Source organism: Drosophila busckii, chromosome 3R (assembly GCF_011750605.1).
Source record: "Drosophila busckii strain San Diego stock center, stock number 13000-0081.31 chromosome 3R, ASM1175060v1, whole genome shotgun sequence".
Classification (NCBI taxonomy): Eukaryota; Metazoa; Arthropoda; class Insecta; order Diptera; family Drosophilidae; genus Drosophila; species Drosophila busckii.
In genome coordinates, this window is record NC_046607.1 from 12,134,540 (window position 1) to 12,152,755 (window position 18,216).

An 18,216-nucleotide genomic window follows, 5' to 3' on the forward strand; every position below is an offset into this window, starting at 1 on the left:
ATGACAAACTAAAATGTAACTTAATTCATATAAACCAAAGCAAAACTCTGAAAATATAAAACAAATTTACTAGCATAAATTAAAATATAAAGAAAGTTAAATTTGCGCAGACAAAATGAAAACCCGACTCGTGTCATTGAATTATCGCGGCAGTGCATCCGTCGATCCGCGCTACTCCGCAACAATGCTGCCCTGGACTATCAACGACATCAGATCAACTGAAAGCTATACAAAGGTGAGTGTAACTGAAACTATAAAGTGACTATCGTCTTTGCTTTGCTTAGCAATTAAAAGTTGCTCGTCTGAGCTATGAGGCATGGCCTGTTAATCCAATTGCATTAAGTGTTATCCCTAACAAGCTTTTATCTTGGCCTAAAACAATTACGCACAATTTGCAATTATTACGGCTCAATAAATTAATTAATTACGTCTCGTCAGGCTGCAACAATGCCCAAGTCAAAGCCCGTGTTGTATTGTATTAATAATTTTCCGCTTCATTCACAGCAATTAGGTTGATTAGCAACTGTTTAAGCTAAGCACATGTTCGTTGGCTAAATATAGAAACCATAATTGGGGATTACTCTTAATGGTAGTGGCAAATTAAATTTAGTAAGAAATCTGTGTTAAGCTGCAGAGATTTAAGCGTCGTTTAATTTATATAAGTGCTACTAACAGTACAAGCTAAATAATACTAAGTAGTAGTTTTATACAAACTAAACTTTTGTATGCTGCTGTTTTCTTTTTAGCAACAGCCAACTCTTCTAGCAATTATAGACAAGTCTTGAAATTAATTTTAGCAAAGCTTGCAATTAGTCGCCCAACACTTTCATATGTGAAAGTGTCTGTGTGTGTGGGTGTGCTTGGTTGCATTGGTAAACGACGCTCAAGGGATTTGTTGGGTCCAAACAGTGTTCGCTCATAATTAAATATCCTTCAATATCCTTAGGGATACGTTGGCTATAGGTTGCTTCAATTCCTTCTTAGGTGCACGTGCTGTCGTCCTTTCTATGCATTAAACTAAGTCCTTTTACGTGCCGACCTTTGCTTGAAGTGCTGATAAATTGAAGTTGAACTCAAATTTAGCATAGCCCAAAGTTTTCATTCAGTTTTATTGGCAGTAAGTACTGCTTTGGCTAAATAAGCAATGTTTATAAATCTCTATATTAAATGTGCAGGCTTGAGATGCAATCATTAGACCAGACAGAATATAAAATATGATGCTAAACTTTATGCATATATTTTATAATATAAACTTTATATTCTGCGCCAAATGTTTGCAGGCAGATTATTGCTTTATTATGTTAAATAGTGCATGAAAAATTATAACAAGCTGCCTTTTTGTGTCTGTCGCTCAAGTGCGAAACATGCCACGCCCACTTAACACACGCCCCCCCACATCTTCTCTCTCTCTCTCTCTCTCTCTCTGTGTTGTGCACACAATAAAGTTTTATGTCAACTTTTGCGGCGCTTCAATGACCAAACAAACATTGTTGAGTACCCCAAGTGCGTCAGTGCGTCAGTGTGTGTATGTCACTTACTTCTGCATAATAAAGTAGCATAAATAAGTATAAATATTTGCATTGCATATTGGCTAGCAATTAGAGCAATGAAATATGATAGCTATTTAATATATAATGTAGCAAGTTTAAAATAAAATAAATTATGCATGTGGCAGCAAAGATTTATGGCACTAATTTAATAATGTATATAAAACAAACTAACAAATTGTTATAATATATATTAAAATTGTTAACTTTTTATTTAATTCTATTTGATTTTAGACGCATATTCAAATGTACGCTAATAAGTTATTCAGTTTAAATTGCAAACAATTAAAAGCACGTTAGCCTCAGCTATCAAATACAGCAGGTAGCAACCTGCCACATGCCACACGCTTTCTCAGCAGCCTATTGCGGCATTGACGTCATAGCGGCAGGACAAACACAAACACACACATGGGAGAGCTGCAAATGAAAAAATCAATAGGCCGCAAAAAAAAAAGAAAAATACGTATTCGAGTTTTGCTTATTTTGGTTTACGTGCTGCTGCTTTATGAAACGGATGGAGCTGGCGGGAGTTGCTGAGGCTGAAGTCACTCGAGTTTCGCTGCTAATCCGCGAACTCTCTTGAGCCTGCTTGCAGCATAAACGCTTTCACACTTGCTACTCGACTGTAGCCCCATTGGCTGCGCGCTCGCTCTCTCACTTGCTCGGCTAACGCGGCGTATGCGTTACTGACGAAAAGTGGGCAAAGCACTCAATTCCATTTAGCTGACGCTTTTGCATTTGATGTTGCATAGCCTTGCGGTCCGTTGATTTCTGGTTGAACCCAACGCTCGCTTTTAAGTATATAGAGCGTTGACTCACTTGACATGCATGGAACAGAACAGAGCAGTGTGCGGCGTCGCGTCTGCTGCCCCAGCAAAGCCCAAAAAGTATGCTTTGAATCTTGACAGCCAGCCAAGAGTCTGGTCTGGTCTGCTGTCTGTTTCATAAATAATTTCAATGACTAAATTTAGCTAAAACATGAAAGAAATTGCTGCTGCTGCTGCTGCTTGTCTGTGGCTTTGTTAATAAAATTGTATGTTATTATGCAAATTTAATAAGCTATTTTAACTGATTTGGTGCACACTGCGTATGCGTAACAATTGCTAGTCTGACCCTTAGCTCACTTTTGTACTTTCAAGTCAGCTCTAATTGGCGGGGGCAACTAACGAGTCTAGCTCACATATACATATGTATGTAACTAAAAGTTGCACATATGCTATTTGCTTTTGCTATTGTCTTTGCTAGCGACGCTCGCAATGCAGTTAGCGCCACGTGAAACGTCGCTATTGTTCAAGTTGCTTTTGCTATTGTTGTTAGCTGGCAAAATTATTAGAATTAAGCTTAGTGATGCACGCGTGATTGTTCGCAATTCTTACATAACTAAGCTTCAAAGTTTTTAGCTTAAGCTTGTCTAATACTTGCGCTATAAACTTTTGTTAATGCTTAAGTCTTTATCACGACTTACTCGCGCCCATCTCTGGCTTGCAATCACGTCAGAAGTCGCGTGTTATTGCCCACTGATTTATACATTTGAACCATTTTTTCATTACGCTTTGCCAACAGCTGACGTTTGCCTTTATTATTGTTGCTGCTGTGGTTGTTGTCATGCTTGAGTTGTGTGCACTTGTTGTTGCTGCTGCTGTACGTTGCTCAATAAATTGTCTACAATTGCTCATTACATAGCTTGTTGCTGTCAGTGTTGTTGTTAGCCATATAATTTGCTTCAACTGCTTTTTCAAGACTTAATAACGCGTTGTATTTCAGCTAATGCAAGCACAAGAATCAAGTGGATACTTGCTGAATATTAAAATAACACTTAGGGCTCAAATATATTGCAAAATATTCTTGCCAGAGCTTCGCTAAGAATCAGCTCTCAGCTTTCATTTATTTATATTTAATTTAATTTCGGCAGTGCCAATAACTTTAACCCAATTAGAACTTCACACAATATAAAATTATAATGCATTGCTTTTGGCAAAAATAAGCAACATTTCAATTTAATAGTTGGCAGCCGTTTCAACTATCAACTGACGCTATTAAAAAAAAATTAATTGAAAATTGATTCCATAGAGAGAACGGTCGGTGGCAGCACAGAAGCCGCTTTGACCACTGCGAAATTAATTATCCAAATGCCAAAGGTGAATTAAGGTTGAACACGCTCTCTCGCTCAGTCTCTCCCCCTATCATTAGCAGCAGCCAGCCAGCGCAGCTCGGCTCCCAGTTGAATCTTTCTCCCAGCTGTCTTTACACTAAAACGTTATTAATTGCAAAGTTTTTGCTTTGATGCTGCTGCTGCTGCTGCAGCTTGTGCCACGTGGCTGGGCTGCCACTTTGATTTTAATTTAATTTTACGCTAAAAAAGAAGCAGCAACAAAGACGCAGAACTTTTGCTATAATCAACGTCAAGCTCTTCTATTTAAGCAAACTTGTGTTGCTTGAGCTCTTCTGTTTTTCTTAGCTGCGACTTTGTGTTTATTTGTTGTTGTTTGGCTCAATTAGTGAAATTAAGCCTTGGATTAGGTTACGGCAGCGCTCACGTAAGCAATAACATCGTCTGTTTACATTGTGCCAATGAAGGTGTCAATGGAATAAGTTGGCTTTGGCAAACGAGTCCTTAATTATACGCTTTAAGTTATTATTTTTTACTTGAGCTACGCTTGTTGGCAGCAGTAAATTAACTAGCGTCTGTTTAACTAAGCAAACATAAATTTCATTTTCTTTCCATTTTGTTTTAGCACACAAGCACCTTTGATAGCGTCCTTATCGTCCTTCCAACCCGCAAACACACCTAACAGGGACTCCAAACTCACGGTGATTGACACACCCTCGCTATGCTGTCAGCAGAGCCAACAAATATATAGTTACATATAGTACGGACAAATATGTATACACTGCAAGAAAAATATAGTTAGAACTAGTGCCAAAGAAATATTTAACAATAGTTGGTTATAATGCTTAGAAAAGTTAGATAATGAATAAAATATCTGTAGTTTCAAGATAAATTTTGCAGAATGCGTAACAATAATTGAGCTGAAATGTTTATTATGCTGCGTACTGCAATTTCTGTTTATATAAAAGTTATGATTTGTCTGAAATAATTTTTTGCATTTGCAGTGTGATTTTCTTGCAGTGTATTTTGCTATACGTTGCATAAAAAAAAGGAGGCCAAGAACAATATAAAACCAAGCATAGAATATGGCACATGGCGGCGCATTTTGTTCACATTTTGTTGTTGTTGTTGCTGTTGTCGTCGTTGTTGACGATGATGAGTGCGCCGGAAATGGAGCAGCCGCCATGTTTTTGCTCATGTTATCTAGCTACTGTGCCGCCGCCCACGCTCATTCTCGCTCACCCTCCGCTGCTTCTTTATGCGGTTCGTTGTCTCTTTTGGTTTGCTCTTCAGCGCATTGCTTTTGTGCTTGTGCATGCAAGTAAACTGATTAAAAGTATTTAATACTGTTAATCTGCTTCGTGTAGTGGAAACTTAGACTCGCATCGTTTGGCATTTTGAATTAACTGTACTTGGCTAGTCAATTTGCTTACAGCACTATGAAATAATACAATATATAGTATAAATTGTCATTAGTATTTTATACATAGCGCATTAATTAGTCGGTCTTGCTATTGTTGCTACTAAGGCTGCTTTAACTGCTTGCCACAGCAAATAGCAAACACTAATGTTAATGCAAATAACAAACAAAAGCTGTGTGTGTTAGTTAATCTCACACACACACACACTCATTAGTAGACTAGACAATTGTCTGCCTGCATTTAACTGTTGTCGGCTCATTAAATTTCTGCACAATTTGCCAGCATAATATTGATCCGAGTTTCTTGCCATTTGCTTTTTCAGCTGTCTGTGGGCATTGAGCACGGCATACTGGAGTCTTACAACTCGGACTTTGAGCTACAATTTAGCCATCCGTTGAAGCATATTGTGGGCATGTGCCGCATCATACACAAACCGCAGGCGAAGAGCATTGGCAACGGCTTCATGCAACTGAAATCAGCAACAAATACACTTCAGTCATCCATCGCTGCTGCTGCTGCTGGCCCCTCAGCTGGTGCAGCTGCTGGCGTACAAGCTCCGGCCACACTAACCGCAAATGGCACGCGTCAAACGCTGACCACATCCACATCCTATGGTTCGCTCTCGTCCAGCGCAGCTGCCGCTTATCAGCTACAGCAGCAGCAACACCAACAAGCCGCTGTCGATGCGGAGCAGCCGCAAAACTTTATGGAATTCCAAGGTCCGCTCACTGGGCTCGTTTACTTGCTGAAGGATCCCAAGGATCCGCTGCTGCATATTTATCTGTTCGAATGCGATGCCGTCGAAGAGGTAAGTTAACTTTAAATCGATTTTGACAGCAGTTTCTTGCTTTAGTTTGTAAATGTTTAAAGTTCTTAAAGCTGAATTGAACATAAATTAATATATTTATGAGCTATTTAAACCAAAGAAACTTTTTTCAGATGAACTTTTATACTAAAAACTAGTTGAAATGCAGAGTTAACCCAACTTTAGTTTCAATTAAACTTTTAGCAACTTAAGCAATACCAAATTTGAAGGCCTTATCGCCATATTGGGCTAGAAGGGTGCCCAGCACGCCATAAATCCGAGTTCCGTCACTGTTTCTAATTAAGGCAAAACTAAAATAGTAACAGCCTACCCCCAAAAATAGAAGAAGAAGCAGAAAATCGTTAGGGCGGGCGCAGTTAGAAATTGAAACTGACCTTCAAGCTACGTTTGTGCTACACGCAAAATGTTAATTTGAAATTATAAGACAAGCGTAACGTTAGCTCTGCCACGCCCCTTGGACTATATGCATACAATTGTGTGGGCGTTCCTGGCGTTTTTGTTGCACTTGCAACATTTTAATGAGCATACTTGCCACACAGTCGCATAGAAGAAGCAGCAATTCAAATATATTTTACAGTTTTCTTTGCTACACACTGTGCGTGTGCGTGTGTGTGTGTGTGTGTGTTGGTTTTATATAAGTTCTAATTGCTCTGGGTTTTTTAGTCGCTGCCTGTGTGTTGTTGATTGCATGTCAAAAGCCATTTGAGACAACGTCAGTTAGCCACGCCCACAACACTTAATATTGCCGCTACCAGCTGAAAGAGAAACAACTCGAACGTATAGAAAATATGTTTTTTGGTAACTGGGTCAGTTGGTTGCTACGGCGTCAGTTAATATGCAGCAAAGTTATATATATCTTAACATAAGCGCTTTAAACAAAGTTAAGAGCATTTATTGATTTATACCAAGCGCTCTAAAGTTCCAAATTGCCTGCTCCAAATAATTGGCTGGGGACATCATTAGGCTGGCGCAGCCGCCCAAAAAAAGAAAATCATTTATCCTAATTGCAAATAGCGTAACGCGTATAAACAAAACGCGCCAGTGGGAGTAACAACAATTTCATAAGCTTGTAAATAATTAAAGTGTCCACACACACGGCGTATGCGTAATGTGAAATGCAATTTGACATCCCCTTGCTGCTGACAGCAGCAACAGCAGCAGCACACACAGCAAATTCAAGTTGATTGCATGTGCTCGCTTTATGTTTAACGCTGAGCTGTCAGGAGCCAGCGACTTTATTGTGCTGCAAAATGGGAAAAATAAGAGAGCTGTAGTCAGTATTCTTGCTTTTAAAGCAGTGCTGTTGCCCCTATGGCTCTGGCTTCGACTCTGGCCACTGCTATTGATATTTCCATATGTCTTTGTTGACCTTGCTGCCATGTTTGCTGTTTCACTTTGCTGGCCAGCACTCTACTTTGAAAATTGATATTTACTATTATAACTACCTCAGTCTCTCGTTGCCGCTTGGCTAACAGCAATTGATAATTGGCTTTCAAGTTTTGTTTGCCAGCAATATACACACACACACACATATCGTATGCATACTTCCGTCCCACTGTGCAACATGAAAGCTCCTGCACGCCAACAAATTGCATTTGTCGCACATTTTGGCTGCCGTCTTGCTCTTTGCCTTTGCTTTATTCAGAGTATTTTAATTTAGTTTGCGCTTTGGCATAAAGTTAGCGTTCGATTTTGCTTTCGCTTTGTTTAACTTTTTCTATGCTTTGCGCAGAACTTTAGCCATTTTTAGTTTCCATGCCACGCTTAGCAATTGCCTAAACTCAACAATTGCTTTGCTTTCCTTTTTTATCTGTTTCAACTTTCTGCATCACACACACACACACACACACATGCACACATGAACATGCACAGTTAACTCTCTCTCGCGCTCACCTTCGCTCATTCGCGCATTTTCTTCGCATTCGCATGCGCATGCCGCTTTGCATTTACCGCTGCTCTTCGAATTGCTCTCACACTACAAAGAGAGAGAGAGAGAGCGCGCGGCTGGGATCCAAACGTTTGAGGGATCCCGTTGCCAGTTGATTGTCGGCAATTGAATCGCGTGCGCGCTTCGCTGAAAGGCAGCGAGACAGCCTTCGAATATTAAAAGAAAATATATTAAATATATAAAACATAAAGCGTGGCTAAGTGATAAACAAATTTATAATAAGCTCAATGTATGAAATTAATAAGCAAGCGACAAAGACAAAGAAAATATAAATAAATTAGTTACTAAAATGCGTCAGCTGAAAAACCAAAACAAATGTCTACACAAATACATACATATATGTATAATGAATGTTTTGCCAGCACAATATATATATTAAATGATTTTTACATGTGTTTTATTTTCAACACATTGCTGTGCCTTGTGCGGCAGTTTAACAATAATTGATAAACGCAAGAGCAAATCAATTGACAATTGCAAATAATAGAAGTTAAATCCAGTTTGTGTACTACGACTTAACTGACTTTAAATTTGTTTGCTTCGTATTCGCAACTCTTACATAAAAGCACTTAAAATACATATATGTATATACATATATGTTTATTTATTTGCATTGTCCCAAATACTCAAGTTGTTAGCTGTAAATAGGCAGCGTAAACAGCTTAAAATCGAATGAAGAGCAAACGATACAAAACAAAAATAAGCAACAATTAGCTAAGGCAACAAATGAACAGAATGTGCGGCAAAAGTAAAAGTTAGCAATTTCTATTTGAAATACAATAAGCTTGCTCATATTCATATACTAAATAAACATGTGTGTGTGTGTGTGTGTGTATAAGCGTTAAAAATACTTGTAATTGCGATATTTTTAAATAAAGCCGCAACAAATTACTTTGACCCTCACACCCTTCTAAACAGCAGCAACAATTTCAGCAACAACAAAGAAAACAAAGCAAAATTGATTTCTCATCTGTTGTTGTTGTTGGTGCGGGTGAATTTAAAAAATAAATAGTCAGACTCAATTTGTTTTGTGTTCAGCAGCTGGCAAGCTAAACTAATATATATGTATAACTAATTTAAATTGTTTAATCAGGCATATAGCGCGATATGCAATAAACAAAAACATGGCAATTGAAACATATTTGTGATAGTTATAAACATTGTGCATAAGGAAACAAAAGTGAAGCAAACAAATAACAAACTTGCAACCGTAAGTTAACAACAATTAACAATCAACAACAACAACAACAACAACAGTTTAACAGCAGCAAGAAGAAGAGCAGCTAAAATATGTTTACGGTGCCATTTCATCGAGATACAATATTGACTGCGTCCGTTAGCGATGCATCCGCATTGAATAAAAGCCGCACCGTATGTATCTAGATACATATGTATCTCAAAAACGCAGTCGCTGCTTCTTTCAATTGCGTTCAATTTACAGTTTATTTGTTTCGTTTTGTGCCTTTTGTTGTGCTGATTTGATTTTTTCATTAAAGTTTCTGTGTTTTCATTGATTTTTTTTCGCATTGTGCAGTTGTGCAACATTTTGTTTATTTGCTTATGCAACACGCTTGTTTGCTTGCTGTTTTTTTTTTTTTTTGCTATTCTTTTGTTTGTTATGCATGCAACAGAGCGCGCGAGTTCTTCAACTTGGCCTATATAGTCGAGAGTTTCATATGTTGCTTAATTGATTTGCCCTTCAAATTATGCTGCCCATTCATCAATTTTCTAACTGCTCAGCACACAAGTTTATAAAGTATTTTTCTTCTTCTTCTTTTAAGTATATATATCTTTATGATGGCGCGCGTGCCAAGAACTGACGCGTCAGCTGCTTTTCCATGCTTTTCTCATTTATTTTTTTTGGGCCTTTAGGCGCCACAAAAGTTGCCTCAACTATGTGTCGGACTTTCAGCTCTTGCCTCCATTTTTTTTGTTGACTGACTTTCGTCTATGGACAGCCTGACCCTGACCCCCAGACAATGGCTCTGGCTTGCATTTAGTAAACATTTTATAGAACAGTTTCCAGCAGCACTTGATGCATATATAACTTAAGCTATAACTACCTCAAACGTTTTATTGCTGCTAATGCGCAACCTTGAAATCGCAGCTAGTATAAACATGTTGGCAAATTACACGACACAAAATTGCTTTAAAGCAAATTAATAAATAAAGTTGTTTCAAATTATAGCTTGGGGATTAAATTGTAGTATAATTTCCAATTTCATCTGCGTCATTGTTTGGCAAATTGTCTTGCAGTTAAAATGAATTGTGTTTATTTTATACACACACACACACACACACACACACACACATTGCTAAAAGGCAAACGCAGTAAATAAAGCTGCACTAAAATTCCATAACAAATGGCATTGTTTATCTAAATATTTAGCAATAGCTGCGCAGTATATGAAATTGAACTTAAGCAGCGATTTCATTTAATTGCGTAAATTGCAAATTTAATCGGATTTATATATTGTCAAGCAGACACTTGTCACAGCCTCTCACTGCAATTATTAACTCATTCATAATTTTCATACAAAAGAGAGGCGTATTTACATTTGCATAAAGATAACAAATCAATTGTAAAACAACAACAGCAAATAATATAAATAATGTAATTTGAACTGTGTGTACAATGTGAACTTTGGGCATTATTTAATGCCTATATCAAACAATATATTAATGATTAAATAATCAAAGAGCCTAAGAGGCTTAAATGTTTAACTACTTGTCAGCAACTAGAGCGTGTTAATTCATTTTACTCAATTAATTTTTGCATCACATACCGCACGTCAATTAACTATAAAAATTATTACAACAATTTGTTACAACTCGCCCCAAAAGTTACTCACAAGCTATTTATAACTTAGTGGAGATCTTACAGCTACAGCAGATTTATATAAAAAATTCTTTAGTTCATATTTAATGTCATGTTCTTTTGTATGAACAAAATTTAAAAAAACATTTACAAGTATTATTCACATTTAGTTATTTCCCCATTGAGCTTTGATTTTGTATCTTTTGTTAGCTCAGACGCTTTGGCGTCGTGTAAATTGCAAATTGTTTGTAGGTTGTCATGTAATTTTATATTTGCTGAGAATTTTATGTTGCATCTGTATTTTCCTTTTGTTTATTTGGCATTATTTATGCATATTGATGTATAGTCGACAAGCAAAACATGAAAAGCACGTACGAAAATAAAAGAGAAAAAAAAGTAGAAAGCAAACATTTTTCATAAAAAAAACAGGCAACAAATAAATAAAAGGCGAGTTGTGAACGTGACAGTGAATTGAATTCCACTGTATATTTTGCAATATTTATGTAGAAATAAATGAAATAAAACTGAGCCCTTGGCGCTTCAAACTTTATGTTAAATTAACAATATTTACCTATAGATATTGCGTATAAACAAAAATATGTCAGCACGCGTTGCTAGCCGCGTCCTCTTGCTTATATACAATATGTCAACCAAAAGTTATATAGTCTATATAGTACAACTTTTGTGTGTGTTAATGACGTCACGATCACTCAACTAGCGGCTGATCGACAAGCAGCAAAGAGATTTAATTTGCTCTTAAATGGCGCTAGCAGTAAATGTAGCTCAAAGATACAATTTCTCACATATGCAGCTGCATTGGCATTGGACTTTGCTATAGATCCAAAGTCGAAATATCTTTTATTTGGCAATAATTCAATGTCAAACGAATGCAGAGAGCAGGCAAATGTTTCCAACTCTGAGAATGAAAATATCACGCTGAGCAGAGCTGAACACTTATGATGCATCGACTGCCTCAAAGATTCGCAGACACGATGTCTGCACATGAGATACATAAGCAAAAAGATACGAATATGTTAGACTGATTGAAAGATTTAAGTTAGTTAAGTTAGATGTTTAATGAAATGGATTTGATTGGTATTTTGAAGTTGCCTGCCGCATGTGCTCAATGCTTTCTTTTATATAGTATTAGTTATTAATTAATGCTAATTTTCAATTCAATTTGCTTTGCAGATGGCCGAGCTGATGCATCAGATGCGTGATCCGGCGCACACGCTCGGCGGCTCGGTGGGCAGCATACCGCAGACGCTGATTGGCGGCGCCGCCGTCACTGGGGGCGGCACACATGTGGGCGTGGTCAATGGCGGGCTGCATGCGACGCCGGCGAACAACTTGAAGATGAGCGAGGCGCTGCGTCAGGCCACACACGATGCCAGTCCCAATCCGGTGAGCAGCCGCATGAAGGCTTCCAAGTCGTACACACATGGGCTGAGCAACTCGTCGGGTCAAGTGAACATTCCCAGCTCGAACTCGGCGCAGAGCAATCTCTCACTGCTGGCGGACATCTCACCCAATCACACGCACTTCTTCGAGGTCATGTATGTGGGCAAGATACGCGTCAGCCAGAAGCGTGTGCCCAACACTTTCATCGACGATGCACTGCCCAAGTTCAAGGCCTACGATGCGCAGCGCATGCGGCTGCTGCAGAATCGCAAAATGTCGTTGAGCAGCGAAGGAGGCGTCGGCATTGAAGCGAAGCCTGTGGCAGCGCCGCTTAAGAGTCACGAGCTCAAAGAGGAGGATGAGGAGGAGCAGCAGCAGCAGGAACAGACGGCGCCCAAGCCAGCGCCGCAAGTGCAGCTGCAACTAACAGGCGTCGAGGCAGATGCAGCGCCGCGTCCACTGGAGGACGACAAGGAGAACAAATCACCAGCCAGGCGCGTGCTCATGCGCGGCCAGTCCCAGCTGGAGCTGGGCCACAAAGAGTCGTAAGTAACCAAGTCGCCCATTGTTTGATATTTATGCTTAATCCAATTTACAAACAAATGGATGCAGCGCTGAGTCAACTGCAGAGGAGTCGTCAACAATGCCACAGGAGGCGCCCAATGTTATTGTTAACAAACAGCCCACGCCGCCCAAGGATGAGGGCGTGCTAACTGCGCCGGGTCAACTGCATCCGCATCATGCGCTGGAGAAGTAAGCTCGCCACTCTCGCCCACTCGCTTAACTGTTTGCCTGCACTCCAATCTCTGCTAGCTTAGCAGCATGTCTACCCTTTCCACTCACCCCCCCTTGTCTTGATTTTATATTCGTTGTGGATTTGCAGCTTCCCCAATTTTAATTTGTAGTTAGCGCATGTTAAGTTTACTTTGCATTAGGCACAATTTAATGCTCTCTCTCTTGCTCTCTCTTGACAGCGCTCCCAAGCAGCGAGATCGCTCCGCCTCGCAGGGCTGCATACCGCCGTATGCGGAGCAAAACCGCACCATGGTCTTCTTGGTGGGACGCAGCGATCTGCGCTTGATATCGCCCGATCGCAAGCAGGTGCTGCTTTATAAGGACTTCAAGGACGTGGCCAGCTGCGTGCATGGCCAGAAGGCGCTGGATCACTTTGGCATCATCTGCCGCGAGCTGAACAGCGAGGGCTACATCGGCTATGTCTTCAAGTGCCAGTCGGAGCACGTCTGCGATGACATTGTGGCCGCCATTGCGCAGGCCTTTGACACGTGCGCCGAGCACGAGCAGAAGAAGCGCCAGGAGACGCAGATCTTCAGCTGCGAGCATTGCCCCATGTTGTGGTACCACAAGCTCTGCACCGATGTCGAGGGTCTGTCCGAGAAGAAGACGCAGGCGATGATCTGGCGGCGCATCACAACGCTCAGCGATGATGAGCAGGAAATGGTGTGGGCCAAGTACTGCGGCTCCGAGAAGACAAACTCGCCGCTGGCCGAACAGAATCAGTTCCTCATGATGCTGCTGCGCGCCCACTGCGAGTCGCGCCAGCAGCGCCATGTGCACGACACCGCCGAGAATCGCTCCGAGTTCCTCAATCAGTATTTGGGCGGCAGCACCATTTTCATGAAGGCCAAGCGCTCGCTCACCAACTCCTTTGATAATCTGCTCAAGCGCAAGCCCTCCAAGGACGACATTGCGGTGCCCTCGCATCAGCTGCGCGACATACGCGAAGGCTCCGCGGAGCGTGTGCTGGGCGCCAGCTCCGGCAACGAGTCGCCGCCCGAGGGCTTCCGCTCGCGCTCGAACACTGTGGGCGCGAGTCCGAGCAACAAGCCCAGCGCTGATCAGCTCAAGAGCCCCATGATGGACATGTAAGTGGCCCAGCCCAGCATCTCACTTAAACTGCTGCCTAATCTTTGTTTTTTTTTTTAGTTTTATGAAGGTGGGCAACAGTCCCAAGGAGGCGGAGACGCATCAGGGCAGCTGGCGCCAGGCCATACTCAACAGCGTGGTGACGCCCTCCAAGGGCATGGGCCTGGACAACGAGGCCTCCAACGAGTTTCTCTCGCCCATGCGCAAGCGTAAGCGTCACACATTTTTAATTTAATCGATTGTCATTAAAATTTTTCTTTTCTTGGCGTTTGCAGCTGCCAAGCGCGGCAAGCGGGATGCGGCTGAGCTGCGCGAGCTTTGGCGCACGGCCATCAGGCAGACGATCATGCTGAACCGCATGGAGACGGAGAACGCCATGCTGCAGGCGCGCCAGAACGAGAACGAGCTGAAGCGCATCAAGCTGGACTACGAGGAGATTGTGCCCTGCGACAAGCAGCTGATCGAGCGCTGGGAGCAGATCATTGAGCGCAACTCGATGCAGATTGGCAACAAGAAGGACCCCAAGGTGCTGCGTCATGCCATACGCACGGGCGTGCCGCGCTCCAAGCGTGGCGATGTCTGGACCTTCCTGGCCGAGCAGCATTCGATGAACACAGCGCCCGTGGACACGAAGCGTTTCCCCAACTTCAATACGCCATATCAGACGCTGCTCAAGCATCTCACCGAGCATCAGCATGCCATATTCATTGACCTGGGACGCACGTTTCCCAATCATCAGTTCTACAAGGATCCGCTGGGCCTGGGTCAGCTGTCGCTGTTCAATCTGCTCAAGGCCTACTCCATATTGGATCCAGAGCTGGGCTATTGCCAGGGTCTGGGCTTCATCTGCGGCGTGCTGCTGCTGCATGTAAGTGTCGTTGACTATAGCCAGTGCTGACTGTATTAAAATTTAACGCTTCGCTTGCAGTGCGACGAGGCGAGCGCGTTCCAGCTGCTGAAGCATCTCATGTTCCGGCGCAACATGCGCACCAAGTACCTGCCGGACATGAAGAAGTTCCAGCTGCAGCTGTACCAGCTGTCGCGCCTGGTCAAGGATCATCTGCCCGATCTGTATGTGTGGCTGGATCAGAACGATGTGTCGCCCACGCTCTATGCGGCTCCATGGATACTCACCGTGTTCAGCTCGCAGTTTCCGCTGGGATTTGTGGCGCGCGTGTTTGACTTGCTGTTCCTGGAGTCCTCCGATGTGATCTTTAAGTTCGCCATTGCGCTGCTGTCGGTGCACAAGCAACAGTTGCTGGCGCGCGACAACTTCGAGGAGATCATGGACTACTTGAAGTCGGTGGTGCCGCGCATGGAGGCGGGCTGCATGGAGAAGATTATGAAGCTGGTCTTTACGCTGGACATTGGCAAGCAGCTGGCCGAATACAATGTGGAGTACAATGTGCTGCAGGAGGAGATTAGCACAACGAATCATCATCTCGAGATGCTCAACAGAGAAAAGTCACAGAATCAGCATCTGGAGCAGCAGCTGCAGGTTGGCCCCCTGAATCATTTAAAGCTCACAGGCAGCTACTAATGCATTTACTTTTTGCTTACAGTTTGCGCAATCCTCCATAGCACAGCTGGAGACGACGCGCTCCTCGCAGCAGACGCAGATCTCGACGCTGCAGTCGCAAGTGCAGACGCTGGAGCTGACTATACAAACGCTGGGCCGCTATATTGGGCAGCTGGTGGAGGTGAATCCGGATCTGGAGCTGCCCAGCGAGGTGCGACGCATGCTGCAGCAGCTAGACGATCTGGATCGCCAGCGACGCAAGCCCATCTTTGCCGAGCGTAAAATTGGCAAATCCATTTCGGTCAACAGTCACTTGGGGTTTCCACTCAAGGTGCTCGAAGAGTTGAGCGAAAGAGACGAACCTGGTTCGCCACAAAAGCAGAAGAAGGAGAAGACACCTTTTTTTGAGCAGCTGCGTCACCAGCAGCAGCAGCACCACCACCAACAACAGCAGCGCAGTCAGAGCATTGGACAACCGGAGCTGGCTCAGACTGCCACGCCCACGCCGCCGCCCACACGCCCCAATCGGCTGCTGGACAGCGCCAGCGCACGCAGCGTAATGCAAACCAAGCTGGACGAGCTCAAGCTGCCCGAGCATGTGGACAAGTTTGTGGCCAACATCAAGAGCCCGCTCGAGGTAGACTCTGGCGTTGGCACGCCCCTCAGTCCGCCCAGCACCAGCAGCAACATTAGCAGCAATAGCAACATCAGCAGCAGCAGCAGCGCTGCTGGCAGCATTTTCAGTCGCATGGGCTACAAGACAACGCCCGCCGCGCTCTCGCCACTGGCCACACGTCAGAGCTACATAGCGATTACCACAGCGCCAGTCATTGCGTCCATGGAGCCCGTGCTGACCACCACTACGGCCAAGAGCACTCCGGAGTTGCTGCTTACCGAGGAGCCCACAGCCATGATGCATCCACTGGGCATGATTGGCGGCGATGTCAATGTACGCTTCAAGGGCACCACACAGCTCAAGTCCATTAGGCCGGTGCATCACATGCGCGCCATCACCTTGTCCTGCGTGCCGCCGAGCGATGAGAATGCCACAGCCACGGGCGCCGCTAACGGGCGCAGCTAACGGTTCTGATTCATTGGCAAACTGTTGCGTGGCTTCTACCGGGAGAGCATAACCGAGAGCAGGCCAGGAACAGTAGCAGAGCTAACGCTTCACAGTACAACTTAGTTGCAAGAGCAAAAGCTTGGGGAGAGCACCCCCAACCAAAGCAAAAGCTACAAATTCTATTTAGTTTGCATGTTGCGCACAAATCGTTGCCATACATAGATACATATGTATATACATATATGTTAACAAAACCAATACAAAAACAAAATGTAAATCATGCAGCCGCAATGCTGCAAATTGAGCGCAACTAAAGTTCATTGTTAACCCAAACTTAAACTTATATACCAAATATATAACTATATATTGGCTAGCTGCTTTTGCAAACATTTTTATAAATTGTTGCTATACAAAAATATAAATAATTGGATGAATCCATTCAGATGTTGCTTGTATGCAAAAATAGAATCTCTTGCTTTAAGTTTTGTTCTTAATTTGTGACGAATTTAATTAGTTCTATTTGTTGAATTTCCTATGTTTGTTTATTTGCTAGTGCATTAGTTTAAACTTATGTTATTGATTTATTTATACACATATATTTACTAAAATTTAAACCAATTGACCAGATTCCGTTTGTGTACATTATGCATAAATATAGATTCAGCATCTTCTTGTCAAAACTTTACTTGTCTGTTTAAATATATAAAGAGAACTATACACACACACACACACACACGCATACTAATATAAGCGCATACATATTACATATACATGCATATATATGAAACTTAATTGCTTCTTTGTTAAGTAATCTTTGCTTAGTCGCGGGACTCAACGTTGAGCGTCCTGAACTTTTGTGTAGCTGATTTGTGTTTAGTCAATGAGTAAAACAATTATATAAAGCATCAATAAATACAATAACAATTACTTAATCGGTACAAATGGCGTATTGTTTATTATTCTTTAAAAAAAGGTATGAGGCATTGGTTGTTTAGTCGTAACTTGGTTAAAACTCAACGGACTCTTGATTGTTTTTCTTAAAGCTTCCAAATTTGAATGCAGTTTTATTCTCAAGAGTATAAAGAGCTATAAAACTCTAAAATCGGTTGTCATTTCGTTAATTTAGCGCTTTTGAAAGATTGAAATTTGCATCAAATTTACTGCTTTGCTTACTATATTGTTCATAATTTGTGCAATTATTATTTTAAAGCATACGAATGTATACGCATTTTAATTGTATTTTCCACGCAAACATAACGTAGTTAATAACATACGGATCGGACTTTATTTTGTTGATTTATAGCTTCTCAAAGCTTCAAATAAAACAAAAAATAAAAAACAAATCAGCAGCATTGGTTTTCTGGCTATAACATTGTTATTACGCATCCGATTTTTAAACATTATACTGTTTTATACTCGTATTGATGCTAACAACAAAGTTGCATCATTACTTTAACAAAATTTTCTTGTTTGTTTACAGTTTTCTTCATAGTTTGGTTTTGTTATTAACAACCAAACCAAAGCTTAAATATTTAAATAGTCACTTAAACATAAATAAAAAACAATTTGTTTACTTCTGTTAACATAACTATCACATTAAATTTATTTGATTCTGTATGGTAAGCTCCTAAGTCGTCAAAAATATATTTTGGATACATTAGATTTATACATTTATAAAT

At 41.7% G+C, this 18,216-nt stretch overlaps 1 protein-coding gene across 5 annotated transcripts; it reads left to right on the top strand.

The window, feature by feature from the left end:
• Window positions 1-100: 100 nt before the first annotated feature.
• Window positions 101-17,474, top strand: LOC108603418 (TBC1 domain family member 4). Of its 5 annotated transcripts, XM_017992215.1 has the most exons (9): window positions 101-235; window positions 5,401-5,886; window positions 11,862-12,616; window positions 12,684-12,824; window positions 13,046-13,954; window positions 14,016-14,164; window positions 14,231-14,823; window positions 14,884-15,453; window positions 15,518-17,474. In XM_017992215.1, the coding sequence occupies exons 1-9, from the start codon at window positions 116-118 to the stop codon at window positions 16,553-16,555; spliced, it is 4,761 nt and encodes a 1,586-aa protein (XP_017847704.1). In that variant the 5' UTR covers window positions 101-115; the 3' UTR covers window positions 16,556-17,474. The 5 variants fall into 5 exon arrangements, with proteins under 5 accessions (XP_017847704.1, XP_017847706.1, XP_017847705.1 ...); XM_017992217.1 differs by lacking the exon at window positions 5,401-5,886; XM_017992216.1 differs by lacking the exon at window positions 12,684-12,824 and having other exon boundaries at window positions 116-235.
• The last annotated feature ends 742 nt before the right edge of the window (window positions 17,475-18,216 follow it).

Bases quoted from the DNA above. Each gene is read 5' to 3' on its own strand.
- LOC108603418 (XM_017992215.1), top strand. From the start codon at position 116: ATGAAAACCCGACTCGTGTCATTGAATTATCGCGGCAGTGCATCCGTC. The intron at 12,825-13,045 runs GTAAGCTCGCCA...CTCTCTTGACAG, and splicing joins CCGCATCATGCGCTGGAGAA to CGCTCCCAAGCAGCGAGATC. The intron at 15,454-15,517 runs GTTGGCCCCCTG...TTTTGCTTACAG, and splicing joins ATCTGGAGCAGCAGCTGCAG to TTTGCGCAATCCTCCATAGC.